Consider the following 24,156-nt stretch of genomic DNA (forward strand, 5'->3'; position numbering starts at 1 on the left):
CACTGTTTATGGTGGTCACTCTAAAGGCATTATTAACGGAGGCTCTTTAGCTATTATGTGGGTGTGGCATATTCTTATAGGCAGAGTTTCCATAGGAAAAAAATTGTGGTCTGTTTTTGATACTTAAAAGGGTATTCCGGTTTGAGCAATTTTTTTGGGTGTAATGAAATGTTAAACAATTTTACTTATACAAAAAAATTTTTCTTTGCTAAAACCAGAATACTTCTTTGAATAGTATTCACAACATTCCTGGCAAAGTGGGCAGAATTCACCATAAAATATCGAATACCTATGACCAGCTGTAGTCATTGCTGTTAGCAGCTATGTTGGGAGTCTGATATACATTGTCATGGGACCTTATAATTTCTATTATTACATGTCCCTTGTAATAGTCTGGTGGTCTGGTGAAGAATGCAGGACTCGAGTTCCACCACTAGAGGCGCAGCTGGTGACTTTTCTGGATGCAGACCTAGTGAGCCATGGAGCCTGAAGCGTCCTACATAAGACAGTGACGTTCTCCGCAGATCCCGCCCCCTCAGCGGTGACGTCAGTACGGAGGCGCTGCCCCGGGAGTGGTTTGTGTCTTTCAAACACCCCGTAGTCTTACAACCGAGTAAACAAAAAGGTCCCGGGCTTGTGAGGCAGCGCCCCGGCCGCCTCTGATGAGCCCCAGCAGCCTGCCTGCTACCAACCCCCTGATATGTCCCTGGGCTGCGGGGCAGCAGCATTGCCATACCTGGGCGCCCTGGAGGGGATAACCGTATAATGGACTGAATAGGATGGGCAGAGGTGGGAGCACCATGGATTACGTGATCTGAGTCCTGCAGTCACACACAGCAGGTAGCCTTGGAGAGGTGAGCGGCTCATTTACACCCATGTACACAGAGGGCACCCTGTCCCGCCCAAATCCCCCCCATACCAAGGAGGGGCATCACAACGGCTCTCAAGTACACCAGGGGCTTGTGCCACCCTTCATAGATCTGAGCCGCTTAGATTGATAACTTATTGTCCCACAGATGGGATTCGCAACCAGTACGTTCAGTGGGCATCATAGTAAAACACTGCCCACATCAGCTGGACAGCGTTCACGCCATTGTATTGTAAAGAGTTGCCTCAATACATTTTTATTTTTTTTTATTGCCGAGGGCAATAACCCAACAGATACTTTTTTTTTTTTTACGTGAAATATTTTGCTTTTTATTGTATTTCCTCGCATGTTTGTAAAGTAAACCCCATGGTTATCATTATCGATGTCCGTTCACATAGCTGTATGAGCGCTTTTTTTTTGTGGGACAGGTTGTAGTTTTTAACTTCGCCATTTTATGTACTGAGAAGCTTTTAAAAATTATTTTGTGGAATGGAAAAAAATAGCAATTCCTCCAATGTATTTTTGGGGTTTTTATTTTATGGCATTCACTACGCGGTAAGAATGCCATGTTAACTGTAGGGCTGGGTTCACATAGTTTTTTTAATGCGGAAACCGCGCCGCAAAACTCGCCAAAAACCGTCTGAAAATGCCTATTCTTGATTTCAATGGGAGGCGGAGGCAGGTTTTCTCACGTGAGTGGTAAAACCGTCTCGCGGGAGAAAGAAGGGTCATGCCCTATCTTCGCGCGGTTACGTCTCTGACCTCCCATTGACGTCAATGGGAGGCAAAGAACCAGTATTCCGTGGCGTTTTATGCCCGTGGCCACGGCCGAAAATCGGCATGCAGGGAGAGGAAAATCGGCCCCAAACTTCCAAACGGAATTTTGAGGCAGACTTTCCGCCTTCAAAAAACTCTGTGTGAACCCAGCCTAATAGCGGGTCAATGTGATTGTGGAGATACTGAATTTTATGCAGTTTTTTTTCTTCTTTGTTTTACGATTACAAAATAAAAACATTTTGTTAAAACAAACATTTTTGTGTGTCTCCATATTCTGAGACCTACGACTTTTTTTTCATTTTTCCATTGATTAAGCTGTGAGTTGTTTTTTTTTAGTGAGCTGAGCTGTAGCGTTTATTAGTAATATTTTGGCGTACATGCAACTTTTGACTTTTTGGGACCAAAATAGCAATTCTGGTGTTTATTTATTTTTACGTTGTTCACCATATAGGATAAATAACGTTCTATTTAAAAAGTTTGGATCGTTCTAGACGCAGCGATGCCAATTATGCCTGTCTTTAAGGGGTGTTTAAAACGTGTGTGGGTGTATATATATATATATATATATATATATATATATATATATATATCTCTTCATTAGGGCCCGGCTGCCATGACAAACCCTCAGCAGCCCGCGATCGCGTTGTCTATTGGCCGGTGGGATGACAGATGGCCCCACCCCTCTTCCTAACCGCTTAGATGCCGCAGTCGCTATTGATTATCTCCGATCCTGGCCGTTAGAGCGAGACGTCAGCTGTAACATATAGCTGGGTATGGTGTGGGCTCTGCTCTTGAGCCCGCTCTATACATGCCCTTCCCAACGATGACCATGTACATCAAATATCAGGAAGGGGTCTTGTGTCTCATGGCTTTCCCCTCGTGGATTTGAATTGATGGCTTGCATTTGGTACTATAGAACAGGGTACCGTGGTATCTGGTAAGGGGATGTTCACACGCAGTGACCAAAAACGTCTGAAAATACAAAGCTGTTTTCAGGCGAAAACTGCTCCTGATTTTCAGACGTTTTTGTAACTATTCACGTTTTTCGCAGCGTATTTTACGGCCGTTATTGGAGCTGTTTTTCAATGGAGTCAATGAAAAACGCCTCCAAAAACGTCCCAAGAAGTGACATGCACTTCTATTCGCGGGCGTGTTTTTACGCGCCGTATTTTAACAGTGACGTGTAAAATTAAGGCTCGTGGGAACAGAACATCGTAAAAAAACCCATTGAAAGCAATGGGCAGATGTTTGTAGGCGTAATGGAGCCGTTTTTTCAGGCGTAATTCGAGGCGTAAAACGCCCCAATTACGTCTGAAACCACTGCATGTGAACATACCCTAAGAGTGTTTACGCCTATTGAGCATCGCTATTTATGTGTAGCGCTCGTTTATAGGAACAGATTAGACAGAGGACGTATAATGAAATGGATTGACTAGGAATAGTATAGGGTACAACGGGTGAGGCAGGCAGCTAGGCTATGCTCAAATGTTTGGGCATAAGTGATAGAAACGTGTTGTCTTACATCTTGGTACAGTTTACTGGAGTGCTCTTAACTGTTCAACATAAGAATTTTTATTTTTTTTTCTACTTTTGTTGGCTTTGCTTCCTAACAGCTGCTTTCTATTGTAATTGTATTATTCAGATTGTGTATGTTCTGGAACTGCTGAATATATAAATATATCCATAGGGCGTAATCTGCATAGTGTATGTGATCACGATAGTGGCTGCCAACCTTGTTATATATGTATGTATATGACATTATGAAACTCGTATTGTACCAAATGCTGCTATTTCTGGGTTTGTTGGTACTTCTATCTATCTATAGATAGCGTGAGAGCATGTGATAGCTGGCAGGCAATTTCTTGGCCTAGAACTATATACCACGAATTCCGGGCATGTTATTTATTATGGGGCCTAGTAGCAGCATGCAGCTCGTCGGCCTGTTATGTGTCCCCTGACTCCCATCCAGAAAACAAACAAGTGTTTGTCAGGACCGGCTGATCATCTCGGAAACTCCAAACTGTCCTCCAAAGCGGCTGTTGGGCGAAAGAGGGATCAGGCATGTTGGATGCCTGGCAACCGATTCCCCTTTCCCCATTAAAATAAGCTTACACGCAAGCTTCGAGTCGTCATGATTACGGTGGAGTTGGAAGGAGAGTTTTTTTTTTTTTTTTGGGCAGATAAAAGTTTTAGTTCGTGCAAGTGGAGTTGAGAGCAGTACAAGTCAAGTAAAATCCAGCCTGTTCACTCCTTGTGTCCTCAATGGGAGATATCTAGGAACCAGGAGGCTGATGCCATAGGAAACCGGTCCTGATAAAGAGCTTGCAGCCGTCCAAAGTTCTTCAGCTTTTTCTTACAAAGTTTGGCACTTACTAAAGTTATTCAGTATAAAGAAATTCCTAATGAATATATGTAATGCAAAACTCTGATTATCACCGATTTCTCTTTAATAGGGGGCACACTTCAGTGATAAACATTCCTGGCTGGGCGCTGTACTGCTCTTGCATATTAGACCATTTTCAGTGGGACTTGCTACGGTAGCATTCGAATACCTAGGGAGAGTTCATACACCTTTGGGTGCTCTGCCTTCCCTCATGCCCCATGATTCTATAGATGTCTTTTGTATCCCGAGTGTAGTTTTTATTTTCTCTGTGTACTCTATATACTCTAACATGGGAATATATGTCCTATAAGTGAGGGCATGCAAAAAAATGTTTCTGGAAAATCCTGTACGAAACTAGTTTGTTATCCAAATAGAAAGAAAAACTAAAGCCACTGACTGTTCCTAGTACACAGATGTAACTATAGTGGGAAGTTTTGAGACAAACCATTCCAGGGACTTTTTATGTTCCTCCAAACCATATGCCACCGCTCTTCATAGAAACCACCCTTCATTTCTCTAACAGGGACTTTACACAGTGTTTTTGGTTGTTATTTTTTTTTCCATACAATTTTTTTCGTGACCGCATGTACATCCTAGGTATCATCTCATACAGTATTTTTCAACTGATGACAGCAGAAATTGATCGAAGATGTCCAAAGGCCCTTTCTTATACTGGCCAATTATCGGGCAAACCCAATAACTGCCCTGTGTAAACAGGGCAACGATCAGTTGATGAACGAGCAAACACTCGTTCATCAGCTGATCGTATCGTTTTTAACGGCGAAAATATGATCGTTGTCGGCAGCACATCTCCCTGTGTAAACTAGCAGATGCTTTGCTGACATGATGGAAATGTATGGGGACGAGTGATCGGAGTAACGACCGCTCGTCCACCATACTAGCTCCTTGTGAAAGGGGCAAACGAGCGCCGATCTACGGATGGTCTTGTTGATCGGCGCTCGTTTACATGGCCCACATCGCGCGGTGTAATACCTGCTTAGCTGTCTGTGATCTAGGACAATAGACAACTGGGCGTTTTTTTACTTTTTACCAACTGGGCGTTGTACAGAGGAGTGTATGAGGCTGACCAGTGACTAATCCGCGTCCTACACTTCTCATTGTTCCAGCCCAGCTTCTTTCACTGCACAATCACACTGTGCTGTGGATCATGCTGGGCTGGAACAATGAGAAGTGTAGGACAATGATTGGGGGTCACTGATTGGTCAGCCTCATACACTTCTTTACAACGCCCAGTTGTCCATTGAGAGTCATTAGCATAAATCTAAACTAGCTCATAACTTGCTCAAAAATGATCGTTTTTCAAAATAAAAACCACTGCTGTTATCTACATTACAGCGCCAATCAGATTATGTAGGAGATAGGGCACTTATAATCTGGTGACAGAGCCTCTTTAACTATAGAATAATTGATGTGTTTTTCTCTGCAAAATATTACAAACCAAATGTCATAACTTTGAAAAATGGCAGCCTTTCCTAATTTTTGAGGTCACGTGTTCTGTCAATGATGACCTTCCACTCAGATGAAGCCATGATGTGCATTGTGTAGAGCGCTCACCCACTAAAACTGGCGATCTGTTTTGACACTTCTGACACAGACTTAACTCCTAGCACAGGAAAGAATCGAGCGTGTTGAAACCCAAAACCCCTCAAGCAATCCATCTAGGCGTATAGTAAGCATTTAGACCCCACGGGTGTCTTGCAGAATTTATTGGAATTAGGCAATGAAAATCTACATTTTGTTCCACTAAATCGTAGAATGTCTTCATTTTCACAAAGGATACTGGAGAAAAAGCACCCCAACATTTGTAAAGCAATTTCTTCCGATTAGGGCAATACCCCACATGTGGTCATAAACTGCTGTTTGGACACACTGGAGGGCTCAGAATGGCAGGAGCGCTATTTGGCAGATTTTGCTGTATTGGTTTTTGGCCACCATGTCGCATATGCAAAATTCCTGAGGTACCAGAGTACAGTGGAAGCCCCAAGAAGTGACCCCGTTTTGGAAACTGCACCCCTCAAGGCATTTATAATTTGCCTGGACATATAGCAGGAATTAGAAGTGAAAGAGCACCATGCGCATTTGAGGCCCCTATTTTGGTGATTTTCACAGCATTGGCCCACAATTGCAGGACTCTGAGGTCAAATAGCAAAACAAACCCACAAGTTGTGACCCCCATATTGGAAACTACAGCCCTTAGGGCATTTTAAGGAGTGTAGTGAGCATTTTGACTCCACAGGTGATTCTACATTAGAAATTAGCGCCCAGCGGATGGTGCAAAGTGAAAATTGCAATTTTCCACTTATATGCCAATTTAGTGCACAATATGTTGTGCCACTCAAGACAAGCATCTCAAACTGCTAAGCCACTTCTCCCAGGTATGGCAATGCCATATATGTGGACGTAAACTGGTGTTTGGGCACGCTGTAGGGTACAGAAGGGAGGGAGCAGCATTTGGCTTTTGGAGCGCAGATTTTGCTTGGTAGTAGTTCTGTTTGGGGTTTTACTGGTCTTTCAGTTTATAATGAGGGGGAATATGTAAGCTGTGCGGAGAACATCAGGATATAATAAGAGGCTATAATAATGCGGTAAATAAATCATAGATGTATGGCCAGTGTCTCACTGATAAATGGTGCCCGATCTTATCCGCTTTTGGAACACTGCACATTTTTCGTCGCCATATTCTGATAGCCAAAACTTTTTTTTTTTCTGCACCGGAGCTGCGAGAGGGCTTATTTGTTGCGGGACAATCTGTAGTTTCCATTCGTATCATTTTGGGCTACGTGCGTATTTTTTTTTTTTTATGACTTTTTTTAAAAAAACTTTTTGCAAGCAAGGTGACCAAAAACAGCAATTTTGACACTTTTTTTTGTTTTTATTTTTTTTTAAAGTGTTCATCCTGGGGTAATAAAATACATTTTACTTTATTTTGCTGGTCGATATGATTATGGAGCCACTATATATGTATTAGCTTTTTTTGTTTTGCAGCGTTTGCACAAAAAAAAAATTCCTTTTTTGAAAAATTATTTTTGTCACCATTTTCTGACCGCCATAACTTTTTTTTTCTTTCATTATTTTTGCATTGACAAGGCTGTGTCATGGCTTGTTTTTTGCGAGACTGATTCTAGTTTTTATTGGTATTATTTTGGGGTACGTACGACTTTTTGGTCACTTTTTTTATTCTATACTTTAGAAGGGATGGTGACCAAAAAAATAGCTATTCTGGCATTTGTTTTTTTTTTTTTTTTTTTTTTTTTTTTGCGGTGTTCACCGTGCGCGAAAAATAACATTATAGTTTGGGTTGTTGTGGACGCAGTGATACCAAACGAGTACTTTTTTTTACTTTTTCATGTTTTGTTTTTTTTTCTATAATAAATGACTTATGGGAACGCTTTTGATCGCGGCATCTAAGGGGCTAATGGCAGGGAGTGGAGCTAGCTCCGTTCCCTGCCGTTACAGCAAAATGTCAGCTGTAACATACAGCTGACACCCTTCGGCTGATGGCGCAGGCTCAGCTTCTGAAGCTGCCGCCATCTTCCATCTGCGGGCGGGGCCTAACAGGCTGCCGTACATGGCGGACCGGGGGCCGTTTTTAGGCCTCCTGTTGCCAACAGCCGATCGGCTAGCGTGGCTACCCAGCTCTTTTAGCCCGGTAACCATGCTGTAATGGCGCGATGCCGCGATTTTTCCCCCGACAAGTCACAGTAACTATCGGCTGTCTGTGACAGCCAATGTCACTGTTTTGTCACCATATCTTTTGACATGGTTACAAAAAGCACCATGACGTAACTGGTGCCTTAATTCCGGGCAACTCATGACTTACAGTTGCGTTAAGGGGTTAAAGGAGATTTTTGGGACCCACATTTTTTTAAAGAAAGCAGCTTAAAATTCGGTGACGAGGGAGAGCCCTTACCGATATAGTTCTAGTTGAGAATATGCCCTTGTCTTTTGGCTTCCCAATAAACACAATGATATATAAGATACAACCATGGTTTGTTGTCAATGTGTTCGTGACGTGAGCACGTTGTCCCTGGATCTTGTTGCTCTATGGCACATCTCCACGTGATCAATACTGAAATCTAACAACTGTGACACCAGAGTCTAAGATATCACTTTAAAATGTAATTTTTTTGGTCCTGCTCTGTAGATATCTGTGCTTGGCCTAGAAACTGGCTGGGTTGACATCCGTGCCAGCAATGAAGTGCACAGGGCTGTCGGAGAGCCAGCGCCTGGAAATCCTGCTGGAGAATGCACTTCTTATAGAAGCTAGCAAGTGGAAAGTTCCATGCTTTCTAGACTCCACTATCAAGGTATGTACATGGGTGATAACTGTTTAATCTATCGGATTCTTCAATGCAAGTGTTTTCCGTTCTATTCCATGGCTGACTGAAGACCGTGGCATGACGCTTTCATAGCACCGCTGCCACTTTGTTTTAGCCAGTGGATATGCAATATGGGAATACTCCTTTAGAATATCTGTCCTTGTTAAAGTCAGTACCGCTGATGTCCGAAGGAAGCCGCAAGTGAGATCAACTTTCTCTCAGAAGCCCCTTCACTCACTTTCAGTTCTGTTGTAAAAACATCCGCAGTGCTAAGTGTCCCTGCTGCCCCCACTGTCTAACAGCAACCCAACTCTATGGTCAAGAGTTGCCATCCATGGCCCTAAATTATGGGCTACCTGGGTAAAGTTGAAAATGGTCGTTGAGGCCCTTTTAATACTTTTGGTTTGGTCACCATTGAATAACATCTAGAGCCATCTTCATGCACTTTCTCCGTAATGATTTTGTCCCTCCAGGGCACAGATATCTGTCCGACGCAATATGAGCAAACGGTGTTGTGGATGGAAGAATTGAAGTTGCGCTTCCAATTCTACCCAGAAACGTTTGGCTTGGCAGTTAGCATTCTGAATCGCATTTTAGCTTCCGTAAAGGTGAATTATGATCCACATGTGATCTGTACATTGCTGTTTTTGGTTACATGCCACTCCCTCTAGTCAAATGTCCATGTATTGTTATTGCAGTTTTAGAAAGGATCTGTCTCTTAGAATAAACTTTTCTAGCAGAAATAAGTTGCACTCTCCGTATGAAATCAATAGACTCAAGAGTCTGCTGTATTCCTTCTAGATTGACACCATTTAGTTTTTTTTCCCCATTTGTAGGTCCAGGTGAAATATCTTCAATGCATCGGCGTCACATGCTTATACCTTGCAGCTAAAACCAATGAAGAGGATGAGGTATGACTGTCCAGCTTGGTTAGATCTTAGTTTCCTCTAGTCTCTATTATGACACTGCATGTACAACTTACAGTCCTACACTATTTAAAGAGGGTTTTACTAAAAAGTAAAGATCCTTTTAAAGGGTTTGTCCGACAACCGAGAACGTTCCTAATTGGTTAGGAAATGTAAAATGGAGACACTAGTATACTTTCACTTTCGAAACTTCAAGAATGTACAGATTTCCCAGCCTTGTGATGTGGTCCCGAAAGTGGAGCTTCTCCCCTTAGCTGTAACATACCGACACCGCTTCAGGATGCAAGGAGCACCCCTCTCTCTGTGTGTCGGTGACGTGATGAAGGGGCTGGCTGCCTGGCTCAGTTTAATAGATAAGCCGGCCCCTTCTCGGACACCGCTAATACATAGTAGCTTTATGTCCAGTTAGCAATTGTTCCTTTTCCGCCTGCTCTTATCTGTTCGCTCCCCCCCCCCCCCTCCCCTTGGTGGTTAGCATGGAGCTATCTGTCTTCAGTGTGAGTTGTCTTTATTATTATTGCAGTGTACAGCTCACTGAAAGCAGATTGCTCCGTGCTGACAGTCAAGGGCAGGAAGGGAACTAACAGGAACAATTGCAAACTGGACATAAATATACTGTGTATTAGCTGTGACAGAGAGGGGGGGGGGGTTATCTAATGAACTGAGTCAGGCAGCCAGCCCCTTCCTCACATCACCGACACGTCACAGCTAAGGGGAGAAGCTTAAAGAGGCTCTGTCACCAGATTTTGCAACCCCTATCTGCTATTGCAGCAGATAGGCGCTGCAATATAGATTACAGTAACGTTTTTATTTTTAAAAAACGAGCATTTTTGGCCAAGTTATGACCATTTTTGTATTTATGCAAATGAGGCTTGCAAAAGCGCCTATCTGCTGCAATAGCAGATAGGGGTTGCAAAATCTGGTGACAGAGCGTCTTTAACTACCGGGACCAAATCACAGGGCAGGGAAGTCTGGACATCCTTGCAGTTTCGAAAGTGACAGTATATTAGTAAGTGTCTCCATTTTACATTTCCTAACCAGTTAGGAACATTTTCTGTTGTCATTTCCCCGCCGCAGCCATTTTAAAGATTTTCGCTTGGTTTTTTTTCCTCCCCACCTTCCAAAGCGAGAACTTTTTTTTATTTTTCGATCGATATTGCCTTATGAGGGCTCGTTTTTTGTGGGACGAGTTGTAGATTTTCACGGCACCATTTATTGTACCATATAATGTATTGGGAAACTGGGCAAAAAAATATTTGTGGGGTGGAATAGGAAAATAACAGCAATTTCTCAATCTTTTGGGGGGTTTTGTTTTTAAGCTAAACACAAAGAATGGTTATAAACCATACCTAGTAGAAATCCCAAAATATGCAATCTATGTATAGCACGGTGCCGTTTCGGAAGACAATAATTAAAAAAGAAAAAAATATTTTCCGAAACAAACCAGCCACTCTTTGGGATAATAATAATTTTGCATAAATGTTATTAAATTCCATATAAAAATATATTTTAAGGATATTTTTTATATATATATATAGATCTCCTTTTTTTCCATAGTGAAAGAGAATTTTTTTAGGAAAAGGAAAGGTTTTGAATAAACACATTTTTTTTCAAACCAAATGTCCCCTGGTCAGGATACCAACACATACTTTTATAACATTACTTCCATCAATTTTATCCCCCTCTAAACATAATAATACATCATGATAGGTTATCTAAGAAATATAAATTCTTTACACATGCCAATAAAGAAACACATATGAGTATTTAGCTGGAGAGACGTTTTTTTCTAAAATTTTTGTTCATACACCGTTGGTCCCAGTTCACACTTGCGTTCTTTTTTTCCCTTTTTTAAAAAAAATTTTTATATATATTTTGATCCAAAACTAGCAAGGACAGATTCTCTTATATAATGGCAATGATAGTGTGGGTAAAGAATGTAATACTCCTCTTCATGTTGATCTCACAAATTAGGACGGACTGGAGATTCCCTCCTTTCCACTGTGTTCCTCCTCCTGGAACAAATGTTGAGTTGAGACAGATTTTTGAGGTATACCAATCAGGTTTTTACCCCTTCGATCTTTCAATGGCAGATCATAATTCTCACAGAGGAAATTTCTCTTGTATCCACTCCATCAGTGGTCGATGCTTATTTAAGCGGCTTACATCTTCATATACTCGGGGGCAGCCGAGATGTCACACAATGGTGAACAATTTTGGCAATGAAGCACACGCTTACTCTGAAGAGTCAGTATCGTGCTGTGCTGGTTTCCACGTTGAGTTTTCGGCAACGCTGGAGACTGTAAAACGAGGCAAGTTTGACGTCACTACCTGGCAGGTGTGGATTGATTAATCAGCTGACGCGTTTCATCCCGGACCGGGATTTCCTCAGAGCTATTCCGTAAGTTCAGTAAAGTCTGGCATCTTTATAGTGCCGAATTTAAAGGGAACTGGACCCATATGTTAGGATATCTCATTAGATACTGATTCTATTCCTGTACTTCAAACCTAGAACATCATGTCATGCATGTCTTTTTTTCTTTTTATAAATTCCTCTAAATATTCCATCGAGCCTTTCTATCGGGAGACATACACATATATATGGTACTAAGAAATATACCTACATTACATTGCATATAAAGTCTAATTTTTTGGGGGTCATTTATCCCTAACAGACCAATTAGTGATCAGCAGTGTCTTTAAATAAAATAAAATTAAATTAAAAGTAACAAATGTATAAAGCAAAAAAATAAATAAAAATAGAGAAATTTAAATAAATAAATAAGTAAAGAATCTAAATGTAATTAAGTTAATTTTAAGGAGATCCATGATACATTTCGGATGGTATAACACTAGTCCCAGGCTAGTTCTGTCATGGGACTGTCCATGGGTCCAGAAGAGGTAATGTGCCTATTTATTATAGGGATGAGACAGAATGTCCCGCAGATTTTCATCTATTAAGAAGTGAAGTGATCTCTCGTCTGTCTCCGGGCAAGTCCAACTCAGAAAATCTTTTCCGAAGGGACCGGGTCCCCACCACTCAGGGACCGACAGCATCCACCAGGCCTACCAATTTGTCACAAGAAAATAGTATTTATGAAGGGAGACTCCTATTTAAGTTTGGGGGTTGGTGCGTGGAAAAATCATGGGACGCTGGTATGCAGCCAGCCCAGAGAGATCCACGCAACCCCCACCAAAGTAGTGAACAGATATATTTATTTTCGAGACATGAATAGGTGTCTTATGGGGTTCCCCAAAACCAGACAGGCTTGTTAGGGAATTCAAGGGTTTAATATCTGCCTCCGAAAGGCAGGGAGCAGGTCCATTCCAGATATAAATCTGTAGGGACCGAGTCCCCACCACTCGGAGGCAGAGTGTTTTTACAGCGTTCACCGTGCGGTAAAAACAGCATGTTAATTTTATTCTGCGGATCAGTACGATTACGGCGATACCAAATTTCTATTGTTTTTTTTTATTTTTTTATGTTTTACTACTTTTACAAGGAAAAAACTATTTTTTTTATTTTTCTGTATATTGAGCAGTATGAGGGCTTATTTTTTTTGCGGGGCAAGTTGTAGTTTCTATTGATATAATTTTGGGCTATATGAGACTGAATTGACCAAAAAACAGCGATTCTGGTGTTTTTTACATTTTATTTTTTATTGCGTTTACCGTGCGGACTAAAATTATATATTGTAATAGTTCAGACTTTTATGGATGCGTCAATACCAGTTATGTTACTTTTTTATTATTTTTACATTGTTCTTGAGGGGATTTATTGTATTTTTTTTTTAACTTCTCTCCCTAGGGGACTTGAACCAGCGTTGGAGCGCTTGCATGATATACTGCAATACTAATGTATTGCAGTATATCGTGATACTGACACTCTACAATTATGGTAGACCTGGGGGCCTTCATCCGGTTGCCGTGCCAACCAATGGCACCCGGCGATCGCGTCGCGGCTGTTGCAACATTACGGGTGGTCCGCCTCCTGTTTCTGGTCATTTTAAATGCCGCGGACACTATTGACTGTGGCATTTAACAGGTTAAACGAGCAGGATCCCGCTCATTACCCTGAAGTGTCAGCTGTAACACAGCCGACACGCTCGTTCTATGCAGCGGGCTTAGCCTGTGAGCCCACTCCATATTCCCCCCATATATACAGTGGATGTCAGGAAGGGGTTAAATAACAGACTGTAGGGGAAACCAACCAAAGCAAAGTGACTTCTTTTCCTCAAAGCCACACTTAATGGATTATTCCCGCCTTAGATATTTGACCTATCCAGGGGATATGTGACAAATAGATGCAGGTCCCAGCTTTGGGACCCTCACCTATCTCCAGAACCCTGGTGAGGTGGCCGCTGCATCCAGGCGGAGAATGAATGGAGAAGTGGTCGTGTGGCTCTCTGCATTGATTTTTATGGGAGTTACGTTAACAGCCTTTTCCCAACTTGCTTGTTCACCTCTACATTCTCTGCCTGGATGTGGCGTCCGGCGGGTGCCTCACCGGTCTGGACAGCAGTCGGGTGACCCTTGCTGGAAAGATAGGTGAGGGTCCCAGAGCTGAAACTCCTAATTATCAGACATTTATGATGCAAATGTTTAAGGTGGGAATACCTGGCTAATAGAATTTAGTTTATTGAAGCTGCTAAACAACAAACATTAAATGGCCGGTTCTGTGTTAAGCTCGGGGTATAGTGGACTAATCTGTCAGTAGGCCAATAAGTGGAGAATGAGCATTTGTCTGATACTTTGAGGTTTTTACAGGACTATCTAATGTAGCTGCACATGATGCAGAGATGGGGCTGAGAAAGAAATCCAGCGGAAACTAGGCAGGAAGTGCTGATGTAAGACCAGAGGAACATACAGACACAACAAATGTTAACCTTCTCCCTTTCACATAGACACCATACAGTGGAGTAGGGTTTTTTGTACTGGTCCCATCACATCATTCAAGTAGTTCCTTTTCACCAATAAAAAAAAACCCATCTGGTCTGTCTTTGTATCATGTATGCGTTAAATCTCCTCTTTATATTTTAATAATGCAACACAGAATAAAAAGTTTTGTCTCAACTTTTATTTCTTATAGATAATACCATCAGTGAAGAAGCTTGCAGTACAGAGTGGCTGCATGTACTCCTCTGCGGAGATCTTGAGGATGGAGAGAATCATACTGGATAAACTACAGTGGGATCTGTACACCTCCACGCCAGTGGACTTCCTGAACACAGTAAGGACATGTGACTGAAAGCAGTATGATTGTACACGAGATACACATGTATGCACAAATCCGCTACTGAAGTTCTAGATTGAAGAAGTTACTTACAAGTCGCTGACTTAGTTGGACAAAAATAAAACTTTCTCTTTTTAATAAAAAAAAAAAAAATCTATTCCACTTTTTAAATTTTCTACTTGATGAAATATTAACATGTTGAAAAAATATTTCTGACTCTGCTTTTCAATAACGCTGTACATACAAAGCTGAACACATTGTACACCTGTCACCAAGAAGGCCCGAAGCTTAGAGTATCCTTGTACTGGCACTTGTAATATCATGTGAGTGGGGAAGGCCAACGTGTTTCTCTGCTGGAAAGTAACTCGCACATTCAAGCAGAAAAAAATATTAAGGCAAAACTGTATTTCGAGGGACGGGGCTCTTCATGCGGCAGCAGAATGTGGATTAGTTTACCCGGTGCTCTGAGTAGGAGACATGCTGGTACGTATAGTTCTGAAGCTTGGCCTGGCCTATGGTGGAAAAATACCCTGATCAAGAATATAGTTGTAAAGCTTTGACTTGGTTCCAACTTTCTATTCCCTGTATATGTCTGTGTGCACACATTACATTATTCTAATATTGGAGGAATGGGAACCTTGTGTCTTCTCTGATTGTCATTGGCTACAATGACGCCGCTCCTGCTCCACTTAGGTCATACATATTTGTTAAGAATAACACATTGGTCTTTAAATCCCATCTCTATCCAGGTAGTTTTTTTTTTATTTTAGTTGCAAGAGTTTACTTCTGTAAAGGGAGAACTTTTCTGATTTGGTCATCAGTGAAAACTTGAAACCTTTCCTAATCTTTACATTTCCACTTTTTTTGTACCCCATGAATAATATTAGATTTAGTGGGTTGTATCGGAGCATAAGCGAGGATCACAAATGTAGCCAAGGAACAAAACACATACAAATGATTGTGTTCAGAGAAGGCGATTGTTACATTCAGTAGAAGCTTAGTAGTCAATGTATGAATACATAACAAGTGGCCACATTTCAGCCTTCCTCTTGTGAGCTGCTCTTTACATGTTTGGTCATAAGGGAAAAATGAAGACAGTTGACCTAGACATGTAGACATTTTCTTTTCTTCCTGCAGTTCCATGCCATGGTGATGTGCAACTGGCCTCATCTCTTTGGTGGCGTCTCTCAGATGAACCCTTCCCTCCATGTTGCACTCTTGACTAGACAGCTACAGCACTGCATGGCATGCCACCAGTTATTGCAGTTCAGGGGCTCCACACTGGCCTTGGCAATTATCACCTTGGAGTTGGAGAGGATGACTGCCGCCTGGTTCCCTGTTATGACTGAACTGCTGAAGAAAGCAAAGGTAGGTAAAAGAAACCTCTGTTATAAAAAAAAAAAATTTTTAATTATGGGGATGTTAGTGGTGGTTTGGGAAAGGGAAAAGTAACTTTATGAACTTGAAGCCTTGGAGATGAATGCGGACCTCCTTACCAAATAGTATCTTGCAATACCACCAGTTCTCCCTATCTGTGATAAGTTCAGATATAACCCGTTGTCCCAAATAATGACACAAAAACTTGTATTGTTATCTCTACCCCAGTCTTTACTTTCTTTTTTCCTAGGATCATCCCTTTTGGTATCTTTCACATTCCGTTTCGGTTTGTCTTCTATTCTAATTCATGTCCTTGCCATCCCCTCCCCAATCATTCCTTATTGCAGCCATCCGTCTACCTCCTAACTTGTTGAGTGTAATAAGAGGCAAAGTTGTTTAAAGGAAACCGCTTCAATCGGGCCATAGACAAGAGATTTTGGCTGATGCCTTCTTCGACTGTACCTTTGGCCAATACCACTATAAACATTTACAACCATACAAAGATCTGGCAGATGAAGCAGGAAGGAGAACAAAGTAAAACTTTTTATAATATCTGATAGTGTCTAAAATATCTTAACGTAATCAATGCAAAATAAATATTGACAGATTGTCCATTGGTTACTGGTGCATGAAAGAACGTGACTGTTAAAAGAGCGATGATCAAGAAAAATAGCCAAAGTAGGCCATTTGTGCCAACATTTATCTCGTGTCTATGGCCAGCTTTAATATTAGCAGTTATATAGTGCATGCATGTCTATAGCAATTAAAGTGTAGCTAAACATTCGACAAACTTCTGACATGTCATAGTGACATGTCAGAAATTTGTATTGGTGGGGGTCCGAGCACTAAGACCCCCACCAATCGCTAGAACGAAGCAGCTGAAGTGTTCGTGTGAGCGCTCAGCCGCTTCGTGTCTGTTCGGCTATTTCCGGAAATAAATGTATCGGTGTACGAACTCAATAGAAAGTCTAGGTTGTTTTAACAGAACCGTGTGGCTGTTCCATCAAAAATAGGACCGGTCCTTCTTCTGGTCTTCATTGACAATGTCTGCCTTTTCATTGATTTGTTCCGAGAAACAACGGACTACACATGGAAGCCATCCGTGTGTTGTCTGTGTTTCACCAATCTGCCATTAGCGGCTGTACAACGGCCACCGGATGTGTGCATGCAGCCGAACAGGATTGAAAGCAAAGTGGAGATGGGACACATGGCAGGGCTCAGAAGGGAAGGAGCACCATTTGGCTTTTAGTACTCAAATTTTGCTGGAATAATTTGCTTTTAGGCCCACATTTTGTATGAATGGTTCAACAACCCCATATGCTGCTTGAAGAAGCTCTGAGATTGTCAGAACGATAGTAAACACCTAAAACATAACTCATTTTGAAAGCCACACACCTCAAAAATTTAGCTAGGGAGTAAGATCAGTATTTTGGCCCCAGGGTTATTTACAGACTTTGGTGGAAAGCAGCAGTGAAAAATAAAGCTACAGGTTTTTCACATGGGACATATTTTTCAGATGCAGAACATGAAAGTGTAGAGAAGCACCTCAACATTTATTGGCCCATTCCTCCTATGTTCAGAAATACCCCCAAAGTGGCCTAAATCTGCTGCTGGAAAAGCTGTCCAGGCCTGAAAGTGAAGGAGCACCACAAGGAATTTTAGGCTTATAAGGCTTGTGTTTTGCAGGCTCCACCTTAAATAATTACTCCATTTTGAAAACTCTACACCTCTCAAGGTAGTCTTTCAGGGGTTTAAAGTATGGTGATGGCATCGGTCAGCTATTTTAAAGAAATTAATGGGATGCATATTTTCTCCACTTTCATGCGCTGTCATAGAAATATATGTCCTATTTCTTTTATGTTCAGAAGTGCCCACAATGTGGTCCAAACCTGCAGCTTGGAAACACGGCAGGGCCTGGAACTGAAGGAGCACCACAAGGATTTTGAGGCCTTCTATTTACTTGGAGGATTTTTAAGCACCACTTAATGTGTGCATAGGTCTAAAAAAATGAGCAAATACTACACCATTGTTAAAATCCTAGGTGTTCATCTCTGGGTATAATAAGAATGTTTAGTTATAGGGTTTTATTTGTAGAGTCTATTTTCAAATGCGGTAAAGACCAACGATAAATTAAAAGGAGGGGATGCGTTTTAAGTGGCAATGAATTAAAAGATGTAACCGAGAGCGGAGTGTTTTATGCGGAGGCAGTTCTTTATGCAGTCTGAGTATGGAAGGGCTGGCGTCGCACTGGTATATTGTGTCTTTACGCATATTTCTTTTTGTGCAGACGCTACACTTTTTTTCAGTGGCTGGCACTTTACTAGGGAAGTGCTGCCCTAGAACAAGTCTGGGGACATCACTCGAAGAGGCAGTCATTTCTCCTACCTCTTCAAAAAATATTTTCTTGGTACTCCTATGTAGGTCCCGTTGTCGCTGGCTTTTCTATACATTACAAACCCATTACATAATGCCATCTGGACAACGTATATTGATGATTTTTATTTTTTTTTGTACCGTATTTTCTCATGGCATAATGTGGCTTGAGTACCTGATCTGAAAGATCTACCTCCCCATAAATGTATGCCTGGACGCTAACGCGTTTTAGCGTGGTTGATGATGATGTTGTACTATGTAGGGGGACAGGGGTGTTGCTGGCATCATGGATTAATGTCAACATTAAGACTACTTTCTTGTCTTTGCAAAATGAAGGGTACCCTGCCTAAAATACAATGCCCTGATTTCAGCAATTTGCAGGGATTGGCTAACAAGAGTCTTGGGAAGCTATTTCTGATTTTTTTTTTATGGCCCGTCTCACACCCCGCTATTAATTTTTTTGCTCCACCAAGCGTTTCAACCGGTACACTCGTGTACCAAATATCCAGGTACACATGGTACGCCTGATTAATCAGTGGATGCACGAGGTCCCACACAATTTTCCCGCTTGTGGTTATGAATGGCGGACGGTTTGGGGCCTAATCACACTCTTTCCATTCAAAGATCTGGGATGTTTGAGTTTCCTGTCTGGGGTTTACTCAACTTATATGTTTTTATGCCATACCTGGCTTGCTTATTTGGCAAGTACTATCAAAACTTTACCCTCCCCTAAATGTGCACTAGGGAATCATCAATGGCTATCTGTTTTTGAAAATAGTTTGGTGCAAAATATTAACCAGGGGCTGTATTTTAAAAAGACCATCAAAATTGGGATCATCCTGGAGGTGGGGGTGGGGGGGGGGGGGCGTTGGGCGTTATCACAATGAATAAATTTTTGTATGGCCTCAAAGCGTTCCCTGCTCATTTTACACCACCGTCTCCTGTACAATATCCATTGACTAAAAGGACCTTACTGACGTTTTTTTAGTGAGACCCATATTGAAGGACAACCCCCGACATATTAAGAATCCGTGGGATCCCACCGTAAGGGTTTGCCAAAATAACTTGTTGGGCATAGAGATTGGTTTTGTCCACTAATTACTGGACCAAGTCATCTGAGAAAATTAATAAAAAAAAAAAAAAGCCTAATTCAGATAGCCCTTATGTCTGCACACGGATTCCTGGTGCAGTTGGGATTTGGCGGGTGTAGCGGGCTGGGGGTAACCACTGGGGAACAGGCAGTGTGTCCATGAGAAACCTCCTCACACTCGCAGGAGGGTTAATGTCAAGGTTCTATCACTTAAAGGGGTTGTCCTGTTTTTATTTATTTGTAGAATAGGAAATTATACAGTTTTCTAATATAATTGTATTAGAAATTCTGCTCAGACATTTTTTTTTATAGTGCATGAGGCCCCTGTCACCGTAGAATGGCATAGCCCACAGACTAGTCCTGTGGAATGCATCCAGGCTAACTAAATGTGACTAAACATGGTGTCAGTCATGTGACCACACACACACACACACACACACACACACACACACACACACACACACACACACACACACACACACACACACACACACACACACACCATGTGACTCCTAACATTCAGTTAGCAACAGGTGATTAGTCCTAAGTGAATAGGACTAATGTGGAATAATGATAAACTACTTCACTGTGTGTATTCACTGGCTCTAGATTTATAAAATGGCTGCCGGTCTCCAGGTGATTTCATGTTGTTAAAAAGGAAACCAAACCTTACGCACAGAGGAGACAGTGAGAAGAATGTAAGAGCTGCTCCTCAGAGACACTGACAGACATGATCATGAGAGGTTGCTATAGGTAGAAATACTTTATCATTTCTACTCTTCAATAATCTACTATTTACCGGTGTTATACCTGAATGCCGCCATCTTTAATCCATTCAGTTGTCCTACGGATGCATTACTATGGACTAATCTGTGGGCTATACCATTTATTATTTTTTTTAGACAGAGGCAACTACACTGGTATAAGAAAGGTATGGGAGCAGAATCTTAAATGTGTGTGTTGGAAATCTGTATGATTTCCTACTCTATAAATTAATTAATAGGAAAAAATAAAGTGGTAAACCCCTTTAAATAGGAGCATATAAATTCTGTTCCTCCTTCATTCCGTGTCGGATGTGATCAAGCTAATGGACTGACAAACTAACTGACATGACACTGACTGACTTTCTGACAATCTGATGCAATGAATTGGTGCTGACTGACTACCTAAAGAGATATATATGTATGTATGTATATATATATATATATATATATATTTATTGTGTATATATACTTCACTAGCTAAAGAGATCAGAGCCTGCAACCGGCTTTTCTTACTTGACTGCGCTGTGATTGGTGGGTATGCACAGACCCACTAATCACAGAGAATGCAGATGGGGGACTGTTGTGATTGGTCCCTCGCCGGTAACCAGGGAGTCTCGGCAGACAGGGACAGCTGATCTCCCATTCCCTGGACACTGACCGTTGTGACAGTTCGCTCTGGGAGCGGCAATGTAACTGTACGTTGTGGAGCAGTAACTTAGTCAAAGCCCCTACATACAGTTACGTCTCTGTGCACATAGGGCTTAAAACAAAGACCTCTAGGATTTCTAGCACTAGATTCATGGCTTTCGTTTATAATGCATTCTGATGAACTTCATTTACTTCAACGGGGACAGTCGGGGTTCCTGTGTTTTTGACAGCAAGAAAAGTAGAAGTTTGATTTATTGATAGATCGTTCAGGAGGGGAGAGAACGGGGGTGATGGATTTGCTAGTGAACGGCGTTCTGCAGCTTGCTACGTAGTTTATATACATGCTAGCTGCTGAAGCCAATCGAAGCAAACGTTTTTATTAAACCAAATTAGAATTTTATTTTTTTAATTCAATCCAATAAAAAAAATGGATGCAAAAGTGTCTATAGCCATCAAATATTTAACAATATGAAATTCTGAAACCATAAGAATTCTAATCTGTATATGTATTCTGCAGGTTGACAATGCCCAGTTCATTCATTGTAAGGAGCTGGTTGATCGACGCCTTGAAACGCCATCCAACCCTTTGTACATTTTAATTTCTGCCAACAAAGACGTTCAGACACATATCGGGAATCAAATATCTTATTGTCTTCCTTCAGTAACTTGTTCAACCGTGAAAAGAAACTGGATTGTCGCACAAGATTTTAAGTCTGTTCATGAGGCTACTTCTGGAATGGAAACCGATGAGTTTTATGATGGGTTTCGACATCTGTACAATGAAGACCGCGTGGAGTTGAATGAAACTCTTATGGGTAAAAAGTCACAGATCGTGGCAGAAGACAATGGGCTATGTCCCCCTCTCACAATGGCCACATCTGGATTAGTTGGCAACATGTGAAGGAAAAAAAACAAAGCCTCTACAAGCTACTGGTGCCAAAGCAATGGTTGTGCGTGTGCGCGTGTGCATCTAGATCACCCCCCCCCCCATTCGCTTAAACATCCCACACTGTCAACTAGCATTGCCAAACTAAAGTTTCTGCTGTCAGCCATGGACAGGCTGCGACTATTGAACTGCAGGTTTGTTCCTGCCTCCATTCCAACTATATAGTGTCCAAAGGTACTCTGAAGAATGCAAGTATTTAACACGCGCTGGCGATTCACAGCACTGTGGCACAATTCAAGGGCCGGGGAACTTTTCCTTTTTATATTATCGCATATCATTTTGGTAAAAATCCAATGAAGTTTGGAGTTTTTTTTTGTATCGCTTTCTTTTTCCACTGATATATAAGGGAGTGACTTGGGTGGATTTATATGTTGTATTAATTCAATACATATGGAAAAGGTGTGAACATGAAATTTTGGACTAGCTGAAATGTTAGCAGCTCAGTATACTTTTACTTAAAACCATCACATTAAGCAACCCCATTAATTTGGGTATGTGGAGGTGAAAAGGCACCATATATGTATTTTGGTGTTTGTATTATTCAAAGTGCTAAAAAGTAAAGGAGAAGACTAAAAAAGGGTATAATTGGTGCCAATGTTGAAATTCAAGCACAATCCCATTGCCTATTTACTAAGGTCTACCTGCCCTTTTTTCTAAAACCAGCTGCCCTTGCAATCAGGTGATCACTACAGGTTTGGCTTCTGGAACTCCCAGCAATCAGCCGTACATGAATGGGCAACCATGTAATACGTGTCCGGGCCATGTCAACCAGAGCTGGATCCACTCCTAAGTGGCTTCACTCTCTGGCCGTATAAAGGGTAGGGTCTTGAGCTGGGGACACCTCCTCAATGGTGTATATATCCCCTTATACAGAATATAGACCGGGGCTGTGTTCTTCAAACTAGCCTTTACACCCTACTCAAAGAAATAAAATCGCTGTTCTCACGTATTAGGGTCAAACCTTAATAACCTTATTCATAACATTGACGACGTCTTTGGAATTAATTGAGGGGAATTTATTAACTTTTGTACGCATAGAAAAGTTGCAAATGCATTAAAGAGGCTCTGTCACCACATTATAAGTGCCCTATATTGTACATGATGTGATCGGCGCTGTAATGTAGATTACAGCTGTGTTTTTTATTTAGGAAAAACAATCATTTTTGACGGAGTTATAACCTATATTAGCTTTATGCTAATGAGTTTCTTAATGAACAACTGGGCGTGTTTTACTATATGACCAAGTGGGCGTTGTACAGAGGAGTGTATTGGCTGACCAATCGGTGACCAATCAGCGCCATACACTTCTCTCCATTCATTTACACTGCAAATAGCTATATAGCTATATCGTTATGTGCAGTCACATAAACACACTATAACGCTACTCATGTGTCATGACAATGAATATACATTCCCTCCAGCCAGGACGTGATGTGTATTCATTCTCCTGACCACTTCTGTAGCGTCTCTGAGTTACAGCACAGCACAGCGAGATCTCGCTGTGAATGACAGTTTACAGCGTAATCTCGCGAGACTACGCCTGCTATGCTGTAACTCAGAGACCCTACAGAAGTGGTCAGGATTCTGAATACACATCACGTCCTGGCTGGTGGTAATGTATATTCATTGTCATGACACTGCAGTAACGTTATAGTGTGTTTATGTGGCTGCACATCACGATATAGCTATATCGCTATGTGCAGTGTAAATGAATGGAGAGAACTGTATGATGCTGATTGGTCACTGATTGGTCAGCGTCATACACTTCTCTCCACAACGCCCACTTGGCCAAAAAGTAAAACACGCCCAGTTGTCCATTGAGAAACTCATTAGCATAAAGCTAAAATAGGTCATAACTCCGTCAAAAATGATAGTTTTTCTAAATAAAAAACTGTAATCTACGTTACAGCGCCGATCACATCATGTACAATACAGGCCCCTTATAATGTGGTGACAGAGCCTCCTTAAGTTGCAATTTGAGCAAAAAAATGCATTTTTTTATGGATTTACGCTGATCACGCCACTTTTCAGAAAAGCATGCAAAGCTTGGCGAAAGGACCTGCTGCGGCCCAAGAACTTTACTATATTTTACACCAGAAACAGGCATGAATTATAGTGGATTTGCCTTTTAGGTGCAAGGACAGCTAGAGATGCGCCCTAATAAGAGGTGTGCGCATCTTACTACAGTTATCTTTATATTAAGACACAATGTCTTTTGTTACAGACCGGTAAATGGTAGTAGTTTGAGTTAACTTAAAGAGGCTCTGTCACCACATTATAAGTGCCCTATCTCCTACATAAGGAGATGGGCACTGTAATGTAGGTGACAGCAGTGCTTTTTATTTAGAGAAACAGTCTATTTTTACCACGTTAGGAGCGATTTTCGCTTTATGCTAATTAGTTTCTTAATGCCCAACTGAGCGTGTTTTTA

The 24,156-nt window shown here is 41.5% G+C and overlaps 1 protein-coding gene across 2 annotated transcripts; it reads left to right on the plus strand.

Annotated features, from left to right (window-relative positions):
* The first annotated feature begins 542 nt into the window (after nucleotides 1-542).
* Nucleotides 543-22,808, plus strand: CCNI2 (cyclin I family member 2). Of its 2 annotated transcripts, XM_075856461.1 has the most exons (7): nucleotides 543-854; nucleotides 8,194-8,356; nucleotides 8,842-8,976; nucleotides 9,205-9,279; nucleotides 14,384-14,524; nucleotides 15,665-15,895; nucleotides 21,297-22,808. In XM_075856461.1, exons 2-7 carry the CDS (start codon nucleotides 8,243-8,245, stop codon nucleotides 21,678-21,680), a joined length of 1,080 nt encoding a protein of 359 aa, XP_075712576.1. In that variant the 5' UTR covers nucleotides 543-854; nucleotides 8,194-8,242; the 3' UTR covers nucleotides 21,681-22,808. The 2 variants fall into 2 exon arrangements, with proteins under 2 accessions (XP_075712576.1, XP_075712577.1); XM_075856462.1 differs by lacking the exon at nucleotides 8,842-8,976.
* Nucleotides 22,809-24,156: the final 1,348 nt, after the last annotated feature.

Source organism: Rhinoderma darwinii, chromosome 3, assembly GCF_050947455.1.
Source record: "Rhinoderma darwinii isolate aRhiDar2 chromosome 3, aRhiDar2.hap1, whole genome shotgun sequence".
NCBI classification, from domain to species: domain Eukaryota; kingdom Metazoa; phylum Chordata; class Amphibia; order Anura; family Rhinodermatidae; genus Rhinoderma; species Rhinoderma darwinii.